A 24,674-nucleotide genomic window follows, 5' to 3' on the forward strand; every position below is an offset into this window, starting at 1 on the left:
AGGTCTTTGATCCATTTGAAGTTAATTTTTACATATGGTGTGAGAGAGGGGTTCCATTTCATTCTTTTGGATGTAGATATAGCTGTACCAGCACCATTTGTTGAAAGACTATTTTTCTCTATTGAATTGTCTTGGCACACTTGTTGAAAAATCAACTGACCACAAAAGTGAGGGGTTTAAAAAAAAAAAGTGAGGGATTTATTTCTGGACTCTGAATTCTGTTTCATTGATCTATATGGCTATCCTTACACCAGTACCAAATGGTCTTGATTACTGTAGCTTGTAGTAAATTTCAAAATCAGGAAGTATAGTCCTCGAAATTTGTTCTTCTTTTTCAAGACTACCCATAAGTTTAGGGGTGCCTGGGTGGCTCAGCCAGTTCAGCGTCTGACTCTTGATCTCAGTTCAGGTCAAGGTCTCACATTTCTTGGGATCAAGCCCCACGTCAGGCTCTGTGCTGACAGCACGGAGCTTGCTTGGGATTCTCTCTCCCTCCCTCTCTCTCTCTCTCTGCGCCTCCCCCGCTCGTACGCTTTCCCCCCGACTTTTTCTCTCTCTCAAAATAAGTAAATAATCTTTAAAAAAAGAAAGAAAAGACAACCCTTAAATTTCTGTATGAATTTTAGGATCAGTTTAGCAGTTACTGCAAGGAAGCCAGCAGGAATCCTGTTGGGGAGGCTCTCCAGTTCCAGCTCAACCCCTCCTGAACTCTAGCTCCACTTTCTCCCCTGGGTTCCCTGAGACACCCTGGGATCTTTTCTGTATTCTCTTTCGCTTACCCATATTACACTGAGTTTTTCTTTCTTGCAATCAGAAGAATATTAACCAAGTACCAGTAAAAACACAGTGCTACACACCATCCCAAACAGCCATCTCAGCACTACCTCCCCAGGACCAAAGCCCTCAAACTGCCCCCAGATACTCAATCCCAACACTGGCCAGTGCCCCCAGCCCTTCACTACACCTTGAAACTAGTTCCCTTCCAGGTTACACACATCATCTTTACCCGTTAAACAGCCTCTCAATAAATGCCTGTGAAATTGAACTAAACATCCCAAAACAACACCAAAAGAAACATTCCCACCACTCCACCCCTGCTTAGTAACCCTGCTTCGTGCCTAATTCTCATTCAATACGCAGATAAGAAGCTCTCAGAAAATTAGACTTCAGACAAAGGATGCAAAAACTGAAGTCTGGAGAAGTTAAATGCCTTGCCCATGAGTGACGATTTTCCCTGAACACTGAGCCACACTGATGCACACCCCACGCCAACCGGCATAGGCCCGGGTGCACCTATTGTCCCGCCCCATCTTTAAGAGCCGCTAGAGAAGCTGCCTCCTCCTGGCAGTCTTCCAAGACTACTCCCACGGCAGAAAGCTCTCAGAAGGCAGGGACTGTCTGCCACTCATCCCGGCCCTGCTAACTGCTTACCCTCACCGTTCTGAGCAAAACAGACCAAAGTGGGAAGCCTCTTATTCTCACCCCTATCTGCCGACGCTCAAGACCGGCTGTGCTTTGCCCGGGGACCTGTACCCAGGGCATACACAGCCAGTGCTAGCAACTAGATGGCATGGCAGAGGGAGGCCGGCCTGGAAAACCTTTCAGCTGAGATGGGGTGTCACAGGCGGGAGGAGCTGCCTCTGAAGGAGGACACTCATTGGAGGAATTTCTCATGCACCAGCGAACTCACATATGGCAGGATAATATTTTGGGCTAGTGACCAATGCTATTTTTTCCTCCTAGAATTTCCCTCCTTTTCAATTCACTCAATTGGAGCAGGTGGTTGGTCAGTACTCATTGCCCAGGGAGGGATGAAGATGGAATGACTTTTTCAAAGTCTGAAGCGGGGAGGGGAATCAGGATGCAAACACAATGGCTGGGGAGAAATACACATGGAAAAGGAGCAAAGACGGTGAGGGAGGAGCAGGTGGAGGTTCTGGGAGAGAGGTGTGTCTGCACAGGGCTTCCCAGACAGACGGGCAGACATATGGCAAACCGCGGCAGACAACTCCCAGCCCCTGAATCTGGTGTTGAAGCCTCAGAGAGCCGCAGGGCTGGGCTCATCAGGATGACATTTGTCTAGTAACAGATGACTCAGTGGCCAACTGACCACATGCACACTGGGGTGTTTCATGAGGCTCTAGAACTATGTGGCACAATGTTCCAGGTAGGTAGGAATGTCAGAAAGACTGATGGATCGGGGACTTCACATAATAATCAAGGGGATAGGAAATAAAATTATCTTTCTCACGTCCAAGTTATGGCCTAAAAGACACCACTGTGTGCATTACCATCAACCTGGCACCTGCTGCTTCCATCCCCAGCATGCTTTTCTCCAGACACCCCAGGAATCAAGAGCCCTGTCCAACCTCTCCAGTCCAAAGCCCGTAAGACTGAGACGGAGAATCTGACAAATGCTACAGCCCCACTCTGGTTCCCCACAACTCAGGGGAAACGAGGGGCCCACAGGAGCTCTGGCCTGCCATCATCTTTGATCGCTACATAACAGGAAGTGGCTACTTACTTGACCTTCAGGCTCGCCAGCATGGTCTTGTCGATCCTGCCAAGAGAAAAGCAAGGGCTTTGGTCAGTGCCGAGGCTGAAGGCTGCCAACTAGCATCTGAAGGGCAGGTCCCTTAGCCAGTCTAGACCACCAGACCGGCAGGGCCCTGGAAGGGACAGCCACTCCAGCCGGAAGCTCTCCTCCAGCCCAGGAAGAGAGGACTGTGAGCTCTGGGAGGGCTGGAGCCACATATAACCCTACAAGGCAGGTACTGTTATTCTTCCCATTTTAGAAATGAGGAAACAGAGGCTCGGGAGGATAACATCACTGGCCCAGTCTGAATCCGGGTTCCGACTCCAAACCTAGAGATCCCTTTGTATATAGCATCTCCCTTCATTGCCCCCACTCCACAAGAGGCATTTGCAAGCCAGCTGCATCAGTCACCGCAGCTGGACCTTCAACACATCGACATTTCCCAGGCTTCTGCTTTGGAAAGATACCAGCACCCCAGCACCCCAGCAACAAGGACCCTCTTGTTCTAGAAGCTGCCAGTCCATGCAAGGAGGCAGACCCCACTCCTGAGACAGAACCCAAGAGCAGGCTCCAGGGTGCACAGACAAGTGGGAATTGTCAGGCACGGAGCTCAGAGCAGGGAAGATCACACGCACAGCAGGCTGTCCTGGCAGCCAGCTCCTCCACCCCAGGCTGCGCCCACCCTTGCTGGAAGACAAGGCAGTGCTGCTAAGCTTCTATTTTTACCCCGTGCATATGCCAGCCCTCGTGGCTGGTAAAAGAGGCCCCTTCCTCTCTCCAGACAAAAAGGTGGGCGAGATTCCCACTGTCAGCATCTCCTCTTGTTTAGGGGTCACAACCACCGGTGTCACCACCACCACCCCCATGTTATCAACACCACCACTGTCACCATCACCATCGGTGTCGCCACACCCCCATGTCAGCATCACCATCAGTGTCACCATCACTATAAAGGTCACCATTACCCTCAGTGTCACCACCATCCCCTGTGTCACCATCACCATCAGCGCCACCCAAATCACTACCACGTCCAGGATGCTCGAAACCCTGGAAAGATCTTTCAGCCGCCCTATCCTGTATGTTCAGCTTTGCCACAAGCTTCCTTGCACAAGACTCCCAGGGCAGCACGGGGATGGGAGCAGTGTCAGGGGCCACACAGGGAGGACACGGAGCTGTCATAAGTCAGCACCAAGCCCCTGAGCTGGGAGGTGGAATCCTTTCACTCTGAGTAAACTCCCAGCACCTTTGGATCTCAGTTTCCAGCAGCAAAACAAGCCACACCCCAAAGCTCCTGGCCCAGGTCCCTCCCAGCTTCTTCCCCACTGCATCCTGGGCCCCTTCCATGGAGCCTCCACAACTGGTCCTGAAGGGTCTCATGGGGCCCCCAAACCCTCTAGCATGCAGACATGCCTCCTCTCCCATTCAGCCCACCAGAGCGGGGAGGGTGAATCCAGGAGGCAGAGCCTCCCATTCTGCTGTAATATTTGTAACCCAGAGCTACGGAGCTACCTAACTATGACCCCAACAACAAGTCTTTACATTTTATATTTTCTCAAGGAATCCTTTTTAGTTCTTACGACATCCTGTGCATAAGGTGGAAATCCCCCACTTACACATGGGGAAACTGAGACCCAGAGAGGGGAAGTGTCCCGTCTGAGTTCCTCAACAGGCCAAGGTGGAGCCAGCAGTAGAACCCAGACTTCTGGCGTGGCGCCCTCTCAACCCAACCAGCACAGCACCCAGTGGGTCACAGCAACCCCTGGCCCAGCACCCACATCCACACCTACCCGGCAATCTATCCACAGGGTTCCCACGCTAGGGTGTGGCCCTGGGAGGGCAGGGCCTGTGGCCTTTGCAGGGCCAAGACAGGAGATAGGGCAGTAGCCGTGAAACCGAGGTTTTCTCTTTCAGAAAGCCAAACTCCCAAGGTTCTCCCTGGCGCCTTCTCTCTCCTCCCCACCCCATTCTCTCTCTTCACCTTGTCTGCCGCTGATGCCACTGGCTATCCACCCCGGCATCCAAAGGAGCTTCCAAAATACCGGCCCCTGAGATTCTGTTCACGGTGTGGAGTGGACCAGGGCTCCAGGAATCTGCACTTTAGTCTCCAAGCCTCCCAGCTGGCAGCCATCTCCAGATGACGGCTGCTCTAACCCTCCAAGCCCACCAGGAAGCCCTGCACCCCCCTCAGACTCAATGAGCCCCTACCCAATGCCTGTCGTGGGCAAGAAACTCTTCACTTAGCCATTCCATAAGCGTGTACTGAGCACGTACAACGTGCCACACACAGTTCCTCGTTCTGCTCCACACCTTCCAGAGGAGGGTGGGTCTCAAAGGTACCCTCTCATGGCCTGGGCCCTGTCCTGTAGCGATCCCAGCCAGCCTGACTGGGAAGCACACTAGGTGATTTGGACCCAGACCTCACCCTCGGGACAGGAACCCCTTGGCCCCGCCATCAGGGAGGGCCTGTGAGCAGGCACTAGGCCACACTGTGCCACCTGTAGCATCATGTCATCCTCGCTGTCCCCAACTGCCAAACATGGAGCATCCACAACCCCTCCTGCCAGAGGGTGGATGGCAAAGAGCCTCCAAAGAGGAGGAAAAGGGAAGTCAAAAGCTGCACACACACAGAAGCGTAAACAGCCAGAGGAGCAGAACCCACCTCCTCCCAGACCCTGGGCCCCCTCCCTCTGTCCCTCGCCTCTGTGTCCCCCCAATTGGCCCGCCAGCCTCCACACCAGGGCACCCCTGGCCACCCTCCCTGCAGCAGCAGGAATCTTTGACAAGGCCCCAGGTCCACAAGCTGAAAGGAAACCGATAATGAAAACCACTTGACCCCGTTCCCCAGCTGAGGAGAAGCTGCCAGCAGCTGGTAACCATAGACAAGTCTTTGACCTTGGTCTCCCCGTTTTCTGGCCCCCTAGGGAGGAAAGAGCTTCTCCCTTGTCCCAGACAGAAGCTTAGTGGCAAAAGGTGGCCCAGAGGTCCAGGGGAGAAGCGCGAACCCAGCTGCTCCGGCTGAGACAGAGCCGGGATTGGCTGGCCGGGCGGGGGGCGGGACCTGTGCAGATGGGTGTGCCCTGCCTTCTCCACCTTTGCCACGGAGAGGACTGAGCCCAGAGGTCCCCTGTGCAGGAGACGCCCCATCACAACATCACGTACAAAGCGGACACAGGAGGAGTGTGTGGCACACCTGCCCAGACAAGGGCACTCAAAGCGAGAGAAGCCCAGACATGCACACACACCTGCTCAGAAGCGCCGAGTGCACACGTGGTCACACACACAGCACACCCACCCAGCCAGGCACACACTTCATACCTGGTTGTACAGACTGGGAGCTGCAGACATGCCACACACACGTGGGAACAGGCACAGACACAACATTCAGCCACAGCCACACAGCCTTGTCCACACTGGCTCCAGCTCCAACCCTCCGGACTCCCTAGATCCTTCTCCAGGGTGAGTGAGGGAAAGCTTAATGTCTGATACCCCGGCCACCTCCATCCGGCCACGGCATCTGCAATGCACCCTCCTACCCACCCGGATCTCAGGCACAACCTGAGCCCTCTGCTCACACAGGCAGCCCCAGCAGATGCAAGACGTCGCGGCTAGGTTCGCTCCCATCCCTTCAACCGCCGTCCCATCTGTCACCCACCATCCAAAGCCCCCAAAGGAGACACTGCGCTTCCTGCGAAACATGGCTGTGGCCGTGGAGCCCCGGAACCCAGCGATGTCCTCAGGACTTTGGCAAAAAGGTGACAGTGCAGTGGGGTCAGCAGGGCCACAGGCGTAGGGCGGGACACTGGGTGTGGCACCTCCCCCACTGCCTGCCCCCAACCCCAGCACTTCCTGTGGGCGAGGCTGCGGGGCTGGGAGGTGTGTCCTGCCCTCCAGGAGGCACCAAGGAGGCAGGGGAGGTCGCAGAGGGCAGCTTCCCCATGCCCTGAGGAACCCGCAGCTCCGGAAGAGGCTCGGCTGGCAGATTGCACCACAGCCCGAGTTGGCAGCTCGGTCCCACACAGCCCTGGCTTCTCAGAACCCAAAGGAGGCCGGAGGAGTCCCACAGACGTACCTGTGAGGGAAAGAGCTCGCTGGAAGGCTGGGGAGCCCTTCAGATGGCTCCTCACACCCACTCCCTACAGCTGCCCAGGATGGGACCTCTGCCTTCCTGCTCCACCATGGCTCAGCACACACCAGATAAATCAGCCCCACACAGGTAAGGACACCCGCACACTTGTGGACACGAGTACACGTGCACTGCCATGAGCACAGGGGCACACGCACGTGTGCACATATAGATGCACAGGACCCACAGGTGCACAGGCATGCTCACATAAGTGTCGTTACACACCCACACACACATGCGCACAGGTACCGCACATCCACATGCCAGTTCATATAGACTCAACAGAGACACCTGCACATACATCTCATATACACACAACTCCCCGTGACACAGGCTCACACGTGGACACAGACCCACGTGCACACACTCAGACTGCACACACGCCCTCAAGGTACGTTCACATGTACACACGCACAGTCACAGATCTGTGCTTCTCAGACGCCCTCAAGTGCCCAAGCAGAGGTCAGCAGTGGGAAGGTGGCATGTGTGTGCAAGTGTGTTTCTTTCTAGCGGGGAGAAAAAGCTAGCCCTCATCTCTGCATGCACCAACGCCGACCATGCCAGGTATACAGTAGGTGCTCACTAATGACAGCCCATGGAGGGGTGTGGCACGTATGCTACCACAGACTAGGTCGGGGGGACACAGGTGGGGACCAGGCCCCTTGCTGCCACTGGCCTCTCTCACTGGCCCACCCTCCCCACAGTTTCCTGGTTGGGGTCCACTGCCACTCTGGGCACTGGATCTGTGTTGTGGGACCAGAGGGCCACCCCCAGGTCATGGACAAAGGGCACAGGCATTTCTATTTTCTTGACTCCGCCGAAGCAGGGAAGGCTACATGGGCGGCAGGCGGCACGCTGGATGGGCTGCAGGCTCAGTTCAGGTCTGGGAGTGGCACGGGTGGGGTCCTTTCCTCTAAGGCAGCAGGCCTCTCGGCAGAAGCCTGGTGGTCCTCGGTTCAGGCCGAATACTCCGCCCCCACCTTCACCAGGAAAGGAAGGATGCTGTGGTTCACCCTCTGGGCTTGCGTCAGACCACTGGCTTCCCGCTGGATGTCCACTCCGTGCCCAGACCTCTCCCCACACTGCACCCACCCCACAGATGCTCAACAGGCACCATGGACGCCTTGGGTCCTACTCGCCCTGCATCCACTTGGTCTCCCTCTGAGTAAAACAGTTCTGTGCTCCATCCACCCCCAGAGGGAGTACCTGGCCAGCCTGACCAACCAGGGCAACCACAGTAACTAGCTCAGGAGTGGGGCAGGAGAAGTCAGTGGACCCAACAAGACTCACTCCCAGAGCACACCCCTTCTCCTGCCTAGGTTGCTAAACCACAGGATGGAAGCACCACACAGAGGAGGGCAGGGGCAAGAACTGCCACCCAGGGAAGAGGTCAGGTCTTCGGGACATCATCAAATCTCCTGGCGGGGTGCCTGGGTGGCTCTGTCCATTCGGCATCTGACTCTCGGATTCGGCTCAGGTCATGATCTCCCAATTCATGGGTTCAAGCCCTGGGTCAGGCTCTGCACTGACAGCTCAGAGCCTGGAGCCTGTTACAGATCCTGCGTCTCCCTCTCTGTCTGCCCCTCCCCCACTCATGCTTGCTAGCTTGCACGCGCGCGCTCTCTCTCTCTCTCTCTCTCTTTCTTTCTTAAATAAATATTTTTTTAAAATTTTTAAATAGAATTGAATTTATCTCACTCTCCACTGAGGAAGTCCCAACTAAGAGGGAGAGCCTGATATGTGTAAGAGTGAAGGTCAGAAACACCCGTGGCTGCTCAGCCTGCTGCCTCACCAACTCTGACTCCAGGCCAAGCAGACGGGCCTGGCCGTCATGCGGGTAACCAACAACACATTTCCTGTTGCAAATTACTTAGTTTTTCATCAATTAGAGGGAGTTCACAGTGAACCCATCATGGGAGCACGTGATTTAGTGTGTGAGACAATGAAGTGGGGTTATACCAATAAGCTGGGGCACTTCCAAGTACCCATCATCTAGTCTTATCTGTCCACACGTGTGACCCTGTTTTCCTGTGGTCCATCATCGTATTCTAGGGGAAGAGGCCACTGAGAGATGCTCTCATCCCGGTCCTCTCAATCTACAGAGATACCCAGGTGAACACCCAGGTAGGAGGCCACAACCCAGTAGGGATGCAGGCCCAGGTGCCAGCATCTGGAGGTCGGCAGGGCGCCCCGGGGAACAGGCAGGGAGGAGCATTTCAAGGTCCCAGCTGCTGCCACCTAGAGGCTGGAATCTCCCACCTGGAGTTCTGGTCTCTTGCATAGTAACACAAAAGACAAGGAGTAATGCAACACTCAGATCCTTGGCCAAGGAGCGGCAATAGCCTGGCTGTGTCAGCAGGAAGGGGCCCAGGACTCACAGCATCCCGGATGTCCCTGAAGCCACTAAGATCTGGGAACCTTGGAGAGTCCAGATGGACCCATGCCTTCCTTAATCCTCAGAGTGAGGGCCTGGAGGAAGAGAGGGAGGTTCCCAGATGGCTTATGTTTTACTCTCTGAGCTCTAGAGGGAGGTGAGAGGCATTCTAGAGCAAGCTTCCACTCTCTTTTCCTCAGCGCCAGTCTCCCAAGCTTTGGAGCCATGTGACTGCCAACACATAACCTAACCTCTGAGGCCTCAGTGTACTCCTCTATGATATGGTGGCTGCCACCAAGCTCACAAGATTATAAATAAATGTAAACACTTAGCACAGGGCTCCCACACCATTATGGGAGCTATTATAATTATTATCTATTACAATTCCGCCCCCTCCTCCGGTCCCGCTCAGCTTCCTGTCGCCCCTGCTCTGACCCCTCAGTTCCTCTTCCATGTGGGGGTGGGCAGCGAGGGGTCTGAATGCTCTCTGGGAAGGACTGTGAGTCAAGAGAAAAGAGAAGCACCCTGTGAGCCAGGCCCAGCCCTTCTACCCCCACCAAGCACAGCCCAGCTTCCTCCCTGACCTCCGCTGACTCAGATTACGGAGCAGTCAGAGTGGAGACAAGCTATGGGTACAGAGGAGCCAAGGGCAGCGCCTGTATCTGTGAGCGTACTATGGGCCAGCGCCGACCTCACCGCTTAGCTCCTTTCGATCTCACGACGACCTCTGAGATGGTAACACTGCTATCCTCATTTTATAGAGGAGGACGCTGAGGCACAGAAAGGTGAAGGAACTTGACAAAATTTGCCCGGCACAATGGTGGCAGAGCTAGGTCTGATTCCAGAGACCAAGTTAACAGTCACTGTTCTATAAAATGGTCTGCATCGGCAAGTGCCGGTCCCCAGATCAAACTGCCCCTTTGGAACCCGCACAAATGCCCCATTCACACAGGGCCCATGTTACAGACAAGGGAACCTAAGCGCCTGAAAGAAAAGTACAGCTCAACAGCTAAGAGAAGACAAGGATGAAGTTGGAAAGACGAGTGCCCAAGTCTTTCCAACACCAGGCTAGACCGGCTCCTTCTGTCCTGAGGTCGCTCCTTGCCCCGTCCACAGAGCCAACTCTGGGTCACCAAATCACAAGGCCCTGGCTTCTGTGGGGGAGGCCTGTGGGTGTTCCTGGTCCAGCTGGGGAGCAAGTCCCAGCCAGAGCCCCAAGCTCAGGACAGAGCTCCAGGGAACCCACCCAGCTCTCTGGGCTTTAGAGGAATGTAGAGTTGAGAAAGCCGGCTGGAGTGGGAGGAGGAGGAAGCCCAAGCCCCTGCCCCTCCACCCGATCTGCAGGCCCTCCGGGGCGGGAGGGAAGGGAGAGACCGTGTGGTTTCCTCTGCTTGGACAGCTCTGTCCTCACAGCCGCTAGTGGGAGCTGAAAGAGGAGACAAGCTCCTTTCCCAGGCTTGGGGACGAGCAGTTACAGGAAGCTCCGGAAACAGATGCCCCTGGAGAAGCCGGCACCAGATCATTTGGCCTAGATCCGCCCCCGCTCCACACGAAGCATGAACTACCAGCATGCGGGGTGGGGCTCAGCTCTCCTCCCACCTCCACCACTAAACCACCTTGAGCAGGTCACAGGCTTTTTTGGGGGCTTCGGTGGAACTTTCCTCAAAGGGGAGGCAACATTCACCCCTGCTTCCTTCATAAGCCAGGTGAGGACAAAGAACAGCGGCAGAGAAGGGCATTCTGGTCTCCAGAAAACAGGGTGCAATGGCATTCAGAGCCAGCAAACATGCATCAGTTAGGAATCCACACTTGGGGATCGAGACAAAATGACATCTAACATCTGCCCTTTGATTTACGGTGCACTGATCACTTCCCCGCGTGCGCTATCTCTAGGGCCAGACTGAATTTCCCATTGCATGAGTTCTGAAAAGCAAGATGATGACAAAAAAAATTGCAAGAGCAGTGCTAGTGAAAAGCAGACTCCAAGAGCATGACCCTGAGCCATGACCATGTGGTCTATTCTGATCTGCTCAGTGCTGCCGGCCTACCAAGAGAACTGCAAGCAGAACCTGGCTGGACACTAAAAAGCTATCAAATGTATCACAGCTTAAAATTTCTTGGGGCTCCTTGGGTGGCTCAGTCGGTTGGGCGTCTGACTTCAGCTCAGGTCATGATCTCGCGGTCTGTGGGTTCGAGCCCCGCGTCAGCTCGGAGCCTGCTTCGGATTCCGTGTCTCCTTCTCTGTCTGCCCCTCCCCCACTTGTGCTCTGTCTCTCTCTGTCTCTCAAAACTAAGTAAGTGTAAAAAAACAAAGTTTTTTTTTTAATCTCTTAAATAACGACAAGGTATCACTTTTGCCCATCAGATAGTAAAGGTTAAAAGAAACCCAAAAAATGGTATGTGGATATAAGGTAACAGGCAGTCCCATCATTACTGTAGAGATTTGGCAGTATCTATTAAAATTTCAAGTGCACACACCCTTCGGGCCAACAATTTTGTCTTTAGAGACTTAGTCCACATATAAACTCACACCAGTTGACAAGATCCTTGCATACAGATGTTAGTTTTATCGCTGTCTGAAACAGCAAATACAAAACATGAATGATCGTCACCATACTGGAGAAAAAGCATACAATGGGATACAACGGAGCCACTGAAAAGAAGGCAGAATTTATGTGTGTTACTATATAAAGATAACCTAAAAAAGAGTTTAAAAAAAAAAAAAGAACAGTTCATCTAACAGGATCTCATTAGTTTAAATAAATACGTACATTCTTATGCATGCCTAGACAATTTCTGGAATGGAACATAAGCAATGGTCCAAGACTGTTTACCTCTGAAGAAGGGACCAGAACTAGAAATTTGGGGGAGGGGACTTTCACTCCCCCACTTTACATCCTGTGTGCTGCTTGATTTTTTTTAACCATTAACATGTTATAATTTAAAGAAAAAAATGTTAAATCTATGAATGGTTTGCTCTTAAAAATAAACAAACAGGGGCACCTGGGTGGCACAGTCGGTTGAGCGTCCGACTTCGGCTCAGGTCTTGATCTCATAGCTCGTGAGTTCGAACCCTGCATCAGGCTCTGTGCTGACAGCTCAGAGCCTGGAGCCTGCTTCAGATTCTGTGCCTCCCTCTCTCTCTCTCTGCCCCAACCCACTCGCATCCTGTCTCTGTCTCTCTCAAAAATAAACACCAAAAAAAAAGTTTTTTAATAAAAATTAAAAAATAAACAAGAGCAAAAACGGTAGCAGCTACAAAGCCTCATTTCTTTAAAACCTTAAACTATCTGGGGCTCACACTGACACTGATCCGAGTCCTGGGACCATCTCTTCTACCTGAAGGGAAGTAGGTCTTGCCCCAGAAAGGGCAGGCCACGATCTCTCTCTCCCTGTCTGACTCCAGATAGTTCTTCCATCCATTCTGCTTTTAGGCAAAGAGTTTGTGCTTTAATCTTGAGAAACCTCAGAGGAGACCAACATACAACTTTGCCGGAGGAAATTTAACAACACAAATCAGAATCCTTACATGCACGCCAAGGGGGCTTCTGAGGTACACATCAAGGCCTGTTTTTGGAACTGGGTGTTGGTTTTAGATGGGTGAGTCAAGTTTATGGACATTCACCCCTACACTTAAAATCTGTGCACTTCTCTACATATACATTTTCCTTCAATACAGAGGTTTGTTTTTTTCATATGCATGCTTTTTGACCTGGCAACCCTGTTCTCAATTCCACACCATCCCAAGAAGAAAAAAAATCAGAGCCATGCGACAAGTTGTACTTTCCAGAGTCTCCAGCTCATTGTTGCCGTAACTACGGAACAATGGAAATGACCTAAATTACCAACAGGGTAGGTTCAAGAAAGATAGCATCTCCCAACAACAGAGTACGTTCCCGCCAATATAAAGTAGGTATAGAAGTACATGTAATGACAAGGGAAGACACGGCATATTTCTGAATGGAATAAAATAGGCTAAATATTATGTTCAGGGCCATATTATTAAGGGGTGAGATTAAGGATCATGATTTTTTTCTTTTTTTCTTCTTTTCTGTTTTCTGAAATAAGCAAGTCTTACTTCTATAATTAGAAAAACACAATAAACACTACTTAAAATAATAACAAATAATAGGAAGCAAAAAGAGATAAAAAAGGGGACAAGCCCAGGGTTATATATTAGTGGTTTTCAAATGCACTGGGTGTGAGAGTTACCTGCAGTTTAAATTTTTTTTTTTTAATGTTTTATTCATTTTTGAGACAGAGAGAGACAGAGCATGAACGGGGGAGGGGCAGACAGAGAGGGAGACACAGAATTGGAAGCAGGCTCCAGGCTCTGAGCCATCAGCCCAGAGCCCGACGCGGGGCTCGAACTCACTGACCGCGAGATTGTGACCTGGCTGAAGTCGGACGCTTAACCGACTGCGCCACCCAGGCGCCCCGAGAGTTACCTGCAGTTTAAACTAACATGGGTTCAAACCCCAGCCCTGCTTACCAGCAGTGTGACCTTGGGCAAGTCCCTCAATTTCTCTGTGCCTCAGACCACACCCCTCATCTATAAAATGGGGATAATAATAGTATCTACCTCAGCGGACTGTTGGGAGGGGTAAATGAGCTAATATGCATGAAGCCTTCAGAGGAATGCCTGGCATAGACCTATAGGTGTGTTAGCCAATGCAACTGCTCAAATTCTGACTCCATTGTTCTGGGGAGGGGCCAGGGAACCTGCATGTTTAACAAACTCCCCTGATGACTCTGGCCCAGTGAGAAACACTGGTAGCAAATCCACTACAACACTCCCATTACCTTTGGTGTCCCTGGAGCTTCCTGTGGAAGTCTTGGGCACTAGGAGCTGTCTGAAGGAGATCTCGCTAAAGGAGATCACGGAGCCACCTCTCTTAGCTTTCACTCCATCCAGCTGGGTCACTCCCGACCCTCCCCTACTGCAGAGCCTCTCCTGAATGGGCTGGAATGTGGGCATCAGCACCCTCTGCAGGCAACTTTGGGTATCACAAAGAAGAAAAGGGAGCGTCTTGGGGAGCCTGGGTGGCTCAGTCGGTTGTGTCCCAACTTTTGATTTCGGCTCTGGTCATGATCTCACGGTTTGTGAGTTCGAGCCCCACATCAGGCTCTGCGCTGACAGTGTGGGGCCTGCTTGGGATTCTCTCTCTTTCTCTCTCTCTGTCGCTCTCCTGCTCACATACACTCTCTCTAAATAAATAAATAAAACTTTAAAAAAAGAAAAAGAAAAGAGAGCATCTTGCTTGTATTTCTAGGATGGTAGCCATACTTTCCCCTGGCATAAGGGATTGGGGGACACGTGTGGGGGAATTCTATGTCTTGCAGGAGATCAGCAACAACCGTGGGTTCCAGCCCTGGTTCTGACATTGAATAATAGCTATGGAGAAACCACTTTAACGCCCTCTGCATTTTTTTCATCTGTAACAAATAACTGTACCCATTTCTCAAGAATCTCCCACGAACCATTATGTCATACTTTTTACTTTATTTAATCCTGGCCTCAACCGTGTCCTCTATCCCAGTGAGGAAATGGAGTCACAGAGAGGTTAAGAAACTTGCCCAAGGTCACAGGGCTGGTAGGTGACAATGGCAGAATTCAAACCAGAGGCCCTGGTTTTAACAAGTCTGCCATTCCTATAGAGAATGAGGGTAGCACTAGATGTGAGCTACCTCCAGGCTGGGCCCCCACCAATGCCCAGCGAAGGAGCAGCCCCAAGCTGGGCCAGGATGAGCAAACCTTGGCAAGCTGGGCAAGAGAGCGATCCTTCTGGCAGATGAACAGTGACTCAGGTGGAGGCAGGCTGGGAGGACAGAGAAGAGGCAAGGAGCTCCCTTAAACACTTTTTTTTTTTAAGCCCTGCAGCTCAAACACAACATGTTCATGATTCATCTCTCGTGACTCCCCTGAATGAAGATGGGGGCCCTAGCAGGGTTTGCCCTCCCAGGCACAGAGAAATCCTGCTGGGGTCCCAGCCTTGTTACATCTCCATCAAAACTTGTCCCTTGCCCCTTTGAAGGGAGCAAGGCTAACTTACAATGACATAATAATGGAGACACTCCATCAAGGTCCCCTCTTCTCTCCCCATTACTAGCCCCACCTCAAAAGAGCTCTGAACAGTGAGGTGCCTCCCATATTCCATGCAAGTGGTGGGAAATTGGAGCTGGATCCTGTAGCTTGGTGAAAGCCTGCACCAACGCCTCACCCGAGGCCGGGAGATCTGTAGGTGGGACTACAGTCACTGCTAAAGAAACAACCCAGTGAAGTACATACTAACGTTGTCCCATTTGACAGATGGAAAAATCGGGGCACAGAGAGACTAAGTAATTTGCTCAAGGTCACGCTCCCAGGAAGGAACTGTGGCAGATTTATTATACTTTCCAAAGACAGCCACACCATCCCATAATATATCCCGTGTCCCACATGCTCTTCTTACCACGTGACACGGGCACGCCTCTACTGAGAGATGGAATCTCCGTGCCCTCCTGGACCTATGTGGATCTGTAAGTCAGGCAGAAGCAATGCCGCATCGTTTCCAAGGCTGGATAAGAAAAGGTAAAACGGGTTCCTGGGTGGCTTAGTGGGTTAAGTGTCCGACTTTGGCTCAGGTCATGATCTCACAGTGAGATCGAGCCCCGCATCAGGCTCTGTGCTGACAGCTCAGAGCCTGAAGCCTGCTTCAGATTCTGTCTCCATCTCTCTGCCCCTCCCCTGCTCATGCTCGCTCTCTCGCTCTCTCTCAAATATAAAAAAAAATTTTTTTTTTAATTTTTTAATTAAAAAGAAAAGGTAAACTAGCTTCTGCTGGCTCTCTCTTGGGGTCCTTGCCCCTTAACCCAGCCACCATGCTGTAAGGAAGCCCGAACTAGCACACAGGGAGATGGCCCGGGTGACAAGAAGACAGAGCAAAGGGAGAGGCCCCTGTGGTGAGGGACTGAGTCCTCAAGCCAACAGCCAGCTTTAAATGCCAGACATGAGCCACCGAGCCTTCAGACCATTCCATCCCCTAGTCTTTGAAACACCCCAGAGGATGACCGCAGAGCAGACAGAAGTATCCCTGCCAGGCCCCGCCCAAACTGCAAATTCCTGAGCAAAATAAATGTCACCACTGTTTTAAGCCATAAGCTTCTGGGCAGTTTATTACACAGTAGAAATAACCGGAATAGCTGGTGATAGAGCCAGAACTGGAACCCAGTGAGCTGGCTCCAGAGCCTGTGCCCCGAGCCACTCTGCCATGGTCTCTGCTGTGTGAGAGACAGCAACAGAGGAGGGGTTTGGAGCTTGGGCCTTGAGTCACAAATACCTTCATATATTCATTCATTCATTCATTCATTCACTCAGTGCTTGTTTATTGCACCCTGGGATATTGTGATTCATAGGAAATACACATTTGGTCTTCGTCTACAGTTCCTGGCTCACAGCTCCCCAAACCCTTGTAGTTTCAGAAGTGCAGAGCCTGATAAAGGTGTCTTGTTATGGGAATGAGGTGACTTTTAGAAGCACCTAAGGGTGGAAGCCGGTTGCCAAGAGAACCAATCACATGATTAGAAGGCCAGACCTCTCTCTCAGACCTCCAAAGAGGGAAGAGGGGCTGGGGTTGATTCAATCGCCAATGGCTAATGATTTAATCAATTGGGGCTATGTAACGAAGCCTCCATAAAAACACACAGGACCGGGTTGGGAGTGCTTCCAGGCTGGTGGAAGAATGGGGACAGTGGCGCCCTCTCCCCACATGCTGCCCCACACACCTCTTCCATCTGCCTGCTCCTGAGTTACATCCTTTCATGATAAACCAGTGATGTAGTAAGTAAAAGGTTTCTCTGAGTGCTGTGAGCCGCTCTAGCAAATTGCCCCAACGGGGGGAGGAGGAGGAGGAGGTCCTGGGAACCTCTGATTTATAGCCAGTCGGTCAGAAGCGCTGGTAACAACCTGGGCTTGGGACTAGTACCTTGTCCGACTGAATCCTCACCAGTGGAATATGATATGATCTCCAGGTAAATCGCATCAGAATTGAGTTGAATTCTCAGACACCCTATTGGTGTCCAAAAATTGTTTGGCTACACGTGTGGGAAAAACCACGTCCCCCCTTAACACACACACAATAGAACTGGTGTCAGAAAAGCAATTTACATCCATACTGTGTTCCAAGCTCTCTGCGAATGCTGAGGATATATCGGATATATCGGTGAACAAGACAGATCCCTGCCCTCGGGGGCCTGGGAGGGAGGAGGTGAAAGATAAAAAGAGATAACTTTACACAGGTATTTACGACAGGTTGATATGATCCAAAGGCGACCAGGTGGGTGGGGAGCCCTGTCTGGAGAGCGTGATCTGGGACAGCCTCCCTGCAGGGGAAACAGCAAGGATGTGAAAATCCAGCTTTGTGAAGAGTGAACAGAATGGCAGCAACTATCAAGAACAGACCTGGGTTACATCCTGGATCCACTACTTACTAGCTGTGTGATCTTGCGGAAGTGACCCAGCCTCTCTGAGCCTCCACTTCCTCATAAAATGGGGATGCTTCCAGAACCCACCTCACAGAATTGTTCTGAGGAGCCCATGAGCTAATACATGCACAGGGTGCAGTCCAGGGCCTGGCACAGGAGGAACTCCATATATACAAGTGACTGTGGTGACAGGAATTACTTGAGGCCAAGGTCCCCAAGCGGAATGCCCAGAGCCCCCAGAGACCACTCTGCTCCCTGTTGGAAACTGCTAGCCACAGCTACCAGGGAAGAGAGCATGGACAGTGGGGGCTGGGTGCCCCTCCCATGGCTGCACTGATACCCAGGCCTCTGAGGGAGTAGTCAAGTATAAGGGGTGCACACATACTTCCCTGAAGCACACTGACACATACAGCCAAGCTTCTGCCCACCCCCTGTGGCCATTCCTGACTCATATCCTCAAACTAGGGCTTACCCACCTGCCACCCTGAGCTCAGAGTTCAAAGGATGGGGCCCTGGTTATCTCTCCCCAGGCCCTGCCCCAAAGGCAGTGGGCACCCACACAGCCAGTGGGGGAGAGGCAACTTCCTCAAAACAGAGGGAGGGAGGGACAGGGACAGGAAGCCTGGAGAGAAGGCAGAACTGGGGAGGGCAGAAGACTCAGGGGCCCCAAGTAGGGCCAGGAAATCCCAGTGGGGTCAAGTATCACCTGCCATCAGACAGGCACACCCTTTAGGACTCTGGAAAGCACCTAGTGGGTGGCCAACACACATCCCCAGAGGAAAGAACACCAGCAAACAGCACACAACAATGCACACAGGACATACTCAGAGGACCCACACCCTCCACAGATGTGCACCCTCCACAGATGTGCACACACGTACAGGCACATCTCACTGTGCCTGGCGGCCTGTCACTCCCCTCCTGCTCTTGCTCACTACCAGTCATCTAGTCAGCAGGGTCCCCCAGGTGCCCATGCCTGCTGCCACCTGCTGGCCCAGACCTTTCAGGGCCCAGTCGGCACACCCAGCATAATCCAGGAAGGAGGCTGCCAGCCCTGGATCTGACCTAGGGAAGGGGGTGGGAAACCACCTGGCCCTCAGAGCAAGCTGCAAGTCAAGACCTTATCATGGGCAGGGCCAGGGACTCAGCACAGCCTGGTTTCAGGCCAGGTCCCCCAAAAGCACAAGCCTTGCCTTGGTGTCCCATCTGCCTTGGGAGCCCCCATGGCTGCTTTACATCTTGAGCAGGTTGAAAGGAGCCCTGAAGGGTTGTGGCAAGCAGAGCAAAAGAAAAAAATAAATAAATAAATAAAAACTAAGTGCAGCACGGCAGGCTAAGATCAGACATGAAGCAGAACTTCCCACTGGAGAAGCACCAAAGCACTGAAACAGAGGTGTGGACCAGAGGAGTGTCATCTGACTCCATTTAGAATTCCTCTTTAGGGGCGCCTGGGTGGCGCAGTCGGTTAAGCGTCTGACTTCAGCCAGGTCACGATCTCGCGGTCCGTGAGTTCGAGCCCCGCGTCGGGCTCTGGGCTGATGGCTCAGAGCCTGGAGCCTGTTTCCGATTCTGTGTCTCCCTCTCTCTCTGCCCCTCCCCCGTTCATGCTCTGTCTCTCTCTGTCCCAAAAATAAATAAACGTTGAAAAAAAAAAAATTTAGAATTCCTCTTTAAAAAGGGAGGAGATGGATAGACATCACTGTTTGTTTTTTTACTAAAATTATTAAAAACAAAAAGAGTCCCAAATTGCAGAGGTCAGAGGAATCTTGAAAAGGTTGTAAATGAAGACAGTGGCTGCTGAACATCACCAGCCTAGGCTGGTGTGACCTTGCCTACAGGCAACAGACGGGCACAGTGACCTTTTATTGCCAGCCTGAGCTGGCTGTGCATGAGCAGGAGGCGGCTAGACAACTTCCCCACGGTGTGACCTCTCCTGAGAGGGTAGCACATTGCTTGGAGATGGCAGAGGGTAGGGAGGCCAGGGCCACCATGGTACAGGCCTCGGCAGAGGCACATCCTCGACAGGACCAAGTGTTTGCAGAGAGCATCTGCCCTCCAAAGCAGGTGGTGGCCTGGGAGGGGCTGGTAGCCACTCCGGAGAAAGGGAGAATGAGGATCCCGAGTCTCGATGCTGTACTCTGATATACGAAGCCAGCCGGGCCTACGCCCTTGGACCCCCATCTCATCCTCAAACACGGTCATCCCCTTCTCTCACGCCACCCCATCACTCTCCCAGAGGCCCAGCCTGTCCCTGCCATCCCAGCCACCCAGGCTACCCACCTTGCCCTACCTTGCCCGTGGTTCCTCCTCATTCTTGGCCACTCTCCCTTCCCTTCCTGCCCTCCGTTTTCTCTCGCCCTCCTCCACCTCCTGCGCTGAACTCCCTCCCCACCGACAGGGGCCCAGACCAATGCCCACAACCATCTGCCAACTCCAAATGCCAGCACCCGCCCTCCCGCCACTACTCTTTCAAGCACCGCTCCCCTCACCACCCACCCCCCCCCCACCCCCCGTCACTGCCAGAAGCAAGCAAGAGCAGCCCGCCCAGGGGCAAGGCACTGCTGGCTCAAATTCACAGAACGTGAAACAGAACGTTTCAGGGGATGTGGAAGACTGGGCCACAGCTCCAGGAGGAACTGACCAGCTCAAATGTCTGGCCCTGGAGCCTCGGATCCTACGGCCAAAGGTGAGGGGGGCTGTCATTAGAAGTCACTGAATCCTGCCTCCTCCTCCACTTGAGTGAATGAATATCCGAGCCACCCACAATGTGCTGTCTTCCCGATTATACAGAAATACAATGTTTAAGGGCCCATTGCCATGTTCAAAATTTTCATAAATGTCTCATTTAACATTTACAACCCCTGATACGGAAACTGAAGCTCTGAGAAGTTAGGTAATTTGCGCAAGGTCAGGCGGTGTGCTGGACGTATGCCACTTCAGCCCTCTCTGCCCCACTTCTTACTCCAGCCACGTCAGCAACGACCAGCTCCCCGCAGACTTTGAGCAGCGGCATTGGGTCCACCCGGCAAAACTTCACCTAGGGCGGCGTGGGGCCTTCTTTGAGGTGCAGTGTGGGGCGCCCACGAGAACCCACTGGGGCCGCACGCGTGGGCAGCCTGTAAGCAGGTGGGAGTTAATGTCCACCAAACCACTCTGTCCAGTGGGGAACAGAGCTGATGGATGAACGCTTCCCTATTTCTCTCCCCAGCAGGGCAGTTCTGAAACGCATTCCCTAAAGCTCCTCAGGAGACTGCCCAGGGCAGAGTGGTGGTAATAAAAATAATGCATCCTTGTCTTTTTTTTTTTTTTTTTTTTTTTTTTTTTTAAAGTAAGCACCATGCCCAACATGGGTCTTGAATTCATGACTCCGGGATCAAGAGTTTCATGCTCCACTGAATCAGCCAGCCAGCCATCTTTCGTCTTTTCCCCTTCATGCCCTTTGCCCCACCCTTGTTCCCCAAGACCACTTCTCAAATAAACCACCACACACAAGCCTTTCTCTCAGCCTCTGCTTTGGGGGAACACAGGTGGAGACAGACAGTGGTGGTGCTGGGACTCAAACCCAGGTCTGAGTAACAACAGAGCCTTTATGCTTAACCAGATGCTGCCACCACCAGGGGGCCCGTCCACTCCAGGGGGCCCTTTTCCTCAAGGCTGAAGTCATTTTGAACCACAGTGGCTCAGCCACACTTGATCCAGACAAGGTATGGGAAACAGGGAGCAGAGGGTATGAGGGCACCTGCAGCAGGTACGTCCTCTCTGGAGCCACCTCTACCAAATTGCCTCAACACCCTGGGTTGAGCAGGAATCCCAGCCAGATGTGCCCTGGTCCTACCCACGTTTAGCGTCTGCCTCTACCCAGAAACTTCTGTGGCTCGTCAGCTCCAGTCCCCCATCCCACCCCCAAGCAGGTCCCCAAGCCCACCCCCACTGTTCAACATCTTGGAAAGGAGAGGGGACCTGAGGTAGTTTCTTGAAACCTGAGCAGCCAGATCTAGCAGACAGCCACCCTGCCCCACTCCTGGACTCGGAAAACCCCATACACCTCCTTGGAGGTGAGGACAGAGCCTCCCCCAACTTCTACCCAAGTCACAAAGATATGATGGGACTTTCCTGGGGGAAATCACTCTTGGGACCTCACACGCCCTGAGTCACTCCCAGCCTCCCTACCCAACCCACCCCTACCCCCCCCCCACACACACACACACAGCTGTTTGAGCTCTCCTTACCCTGCAGCAAAAACGGTGGGGGGGGGGGGTGGGGAGAGGGTTCTTCCCTCTCCATGGGAAACTGAGGCCTGTCGAGCTTAAGGTACAGCCACAGGATCACAAATCATGAAAAGAACCCAAGAGCCCTGGCGCCCAGCCCAGGACAACCCTATTATTCCCTAAGGAGGCTGCTATGAAGGGGGCCACTCAACAGAGGCAGATCCCAGGCATTCAGAGCCCAAACCCCACTTGCATGTAAATGCCCTTTGGTTTGTTAAGGGTGTGGAGGGAGCTGCAGGAAACATGAGGAGAAAGAAGGATGTCCCCCCAGCCAGCTCCCAGGTCCAGACACGCAGTATCTGGTGGTGGCAAAGCCAAGTGGACTCTGCACAGTTCTGAGGTCCCCTGAACACACACCTGCCCTGGAACCCCACCCAAGGCTGACTCCCCCCTCACTCACTCACCCAGGGCCTCCAGAAATGAGCAGCAGGCTGGTGGCTGGCCCTGCCCAGGAGGTCCATTAAGGCCTCTCTGCCAGCACCCCGTCATCCTAGCTCCCCTCTCCGCAACAGGCACAGGTTGGAGTGAGGATGGGGTGGGGTTTACGGCCTTTTGGCAAAACAAACAAACAAAACCAGCCTAGTCACAGGTCCTCCTGGGGTTCCGGCTGTTTCCTTCTACCACCACCTGTAAACACCCCACCTCTGACCTCCACCTCGGTCAGCTTCTCTAGCCAGAGACTTTGACAGGGTCTGAGCAACATCTCACTCCCGCACACACACACACACACACACACACACACACCCTGATACATGATGTGTGTGCGCAATGCCCCACCCGCATGGATTGCTGAGGACAGTCACCCCATCTCCGAAACACAACCCATTACGCTTAATTACCCTGTGGGATCACAGCACAGAGCTCACACACGTACGGGCTGTCTTTCTCCTTGCGAACACACGCATTTACACTCACAACATACGCCCCGATTCCGCGTTCAGTCACACCCGGGACTCGCGCCCTGATCCAGGCTGTTTATACATAGAATCACCACCCAGCCCCGGACCCACTGACCTTCTCCGACGCACGGCGCAGAGCTCACTCCTCGACGTGGACCGAATGTCAACAGTCAGCGGCGGCGGCTCACCCCGCCCGTGCGCCCGCAACGGCGGCGTCCTCCCATCGCCATCCGGACCCGGGCCCCCTCCCGGCGGCGGGCTTCCCTCGTAGCCCGCCCAGCCGCGTGCGCCGTCACCGCGGCGCGCACACGCGCACGGCCGGCCGGCGGCCGCGAACGCACAAAGCTGCGCCCTCCGCCCCGCCGCCGCCGCCGCCGCCGCCGCCGCCGCCCGCGCACCTGGCGGGCGCGCCCCCCGCCGCCCGGGCCGCGCGCCCCCGCCCCCGCCCCCGCCCCCTCCCACCGCCCTCCCGCCTCCCGCGACGCCGCGGCCCCGCTGCGGGGACGGGGGGCGCGCCGGGGCCCGAGCGCTGAGCCGGCGGCCGGGAAGCTCTCGTCGCCGGCGCTAGGAAACTGCCCCAGGCGGCTCCTCGGGAACAAAGGCGCGAGGCGGGGCACGCGCGCCCGAGGGACCCGGGGGAGAAGCGGGAACAGCCCACCAGCCTGCAGAAGTTTCTGGAGGATGGGGCCGCGGGGCGGTGGCGAAGGGAGGTGTGGAAAGATCCACCATGGGTTCCTGGGCTACGGAGGTGGACACTCTGGGGCTCTCTCCAGCTCTGCGTGGAGTGGATGTAGGGGGGAGGTATGGTGTTACCTGGTCCCCGAAGTAGAAGGCCTCTAGGACTGCCAAACCCCTGAAATGCCCCTGCTTTGTATCCGCAGGCTGGAGCTTTCTTTCATTCACTCCGCAGACATCCTCCCAGCTTCTTGCCAAACCAAGGATGCTCCTGAACTTGAAGGGGTTGGGATGCCTGAGTCTTTTCCTGGGTAACCTCCACACCAGGAAGCGGCTGGAATATGGCTTGTACACCTCACTGATGAGAAGCTCACTCCCTCAGGGGGCAGCCCACGCCGTCCTGAGGCGAATCTAAGGGCTAGAAAGCCATTTCTTCAGTTTTATGGAAATCTGCCTCCCTTCTGTCTGTTGACCATGGATGGCATCACTCTGCTCTAGCCATAATGGCTTTCTGCTTCTAGAATATACCTAGGGCCTTGTCCTTGCTGTTCCTCCTGCAATACTCTTCCATCCCGTCTCCTGTGTCCCCTTCCCCCATTCCCCAGCAGCTTCTCCATATGGCTGCCCCCTTGTGTCCTTCAGGACTCAGCTCAAATGTCCCCTTCTCAAAGAGCACTTCCACCTCTTCCAAAGTCCCTACACACCTACTGGTCACCCTATCTCGATGCCCTGTTTTAGCACCTTCAGTATACTGAGCATCTTAAGAAATTCTCTCTGTGTGTCTATGGTCTGCTTTCCCTCTAGAACATGTACCCTATGGAGGCAGGATCCTTGTCTGCCTTGGGACGAGGCCCTGTAACACCAGTGCCTGACCGAGAGCAAGGTGGAAGGAAGAAAGGAAGGCAGAGGTGGCCAGCCTAGGGGCTGAGTTCCTTCAGCAGTTTTATCCATCACCCTGAAATGCAACATGCTCGGCCATTCCAGGGTAATATGGGGCACAGTGTTACCAGAGGAGATGCTCAGTCGCTGTCCACCAAACAAATGAACAAATGAAGGAATCTTGTTCCTAGCGTCTGAGACTCAGAACAGCAGGACATTCCCTCCCCTGCCCTGGACTCTACCCTGAGTTCTTGCAGCCCCCAGATGCAAGCATTTTCTTAAAACCTAAATCATGGGGCCATATCCAAGCTTCTAGTCAATTGGAACCATGGTTCCCATGTCTCCCTCCCAAGTATAGACAGGATTGGAGGCCAAAACGGATTTCTCCTTCATCCCTATTAAACTGTACCTACTAGCCTTGGACCTAGAATCCAACCTCCAGGGCATTTTGGGTCCC

At 53.4% G+C, this 24,674-nt stretch overlaps 1 protein-coding gene across 6 annotated transcripts in view; it reads right to left on the reverse strand.

Moving 5' to 3' along the window:
- RAP1GAP2 (RAP1 GTPase activating protein 2) overlaps positions 1-24,674 on the reverse strand; it is a 225,711-nt gene that overhangs the window by 183,620 nt on the left and 17,417 nt on the right. Inside the window, exons 1-2 of one of the 6 annotated variants that reach the window (XM_045487740.1) lie at positions 22,779-22,935; positions 2,525-2,560 (exon numbers count right to left, since the gene is read on the reverse strand). In XM_045487740.1, coding sequence (XP_045343696.1) covers positions 2,525-2,547 — 23 coding nt within the window. In that variant the 5' untranslated portion in view covers positions 2,548-2,560; positions 22,779-22,935. Of the gene's footprint in view, positions 1-2,524; positions 2,561-6,188; positions 6,248-16,997; positions 17,002-22,168; positions 22,241-22,778; positions 22,936-24,674 lie in introns of those variants that run through there. The other 5 variants (XM_045487743.1, XM_045487741.1, XM_045487738.1 and 2 more) reach the window with 5 other exon arrangements.

Source organism: Leopardus geoffroyi, chromosome E1, assembly GCF_018350155.1.
Source record: "Leopardus geoffroyi isolate Oge1 chromosome E1, O.geoffroyi_Oge1_pat1.0, whole genome shotgun sequence".
NCBI lineage: Eukaryota > Metazoa > Chordata > Mammalia > Carnivora > Felidae > Leopardus > Leopardus geoffroyi.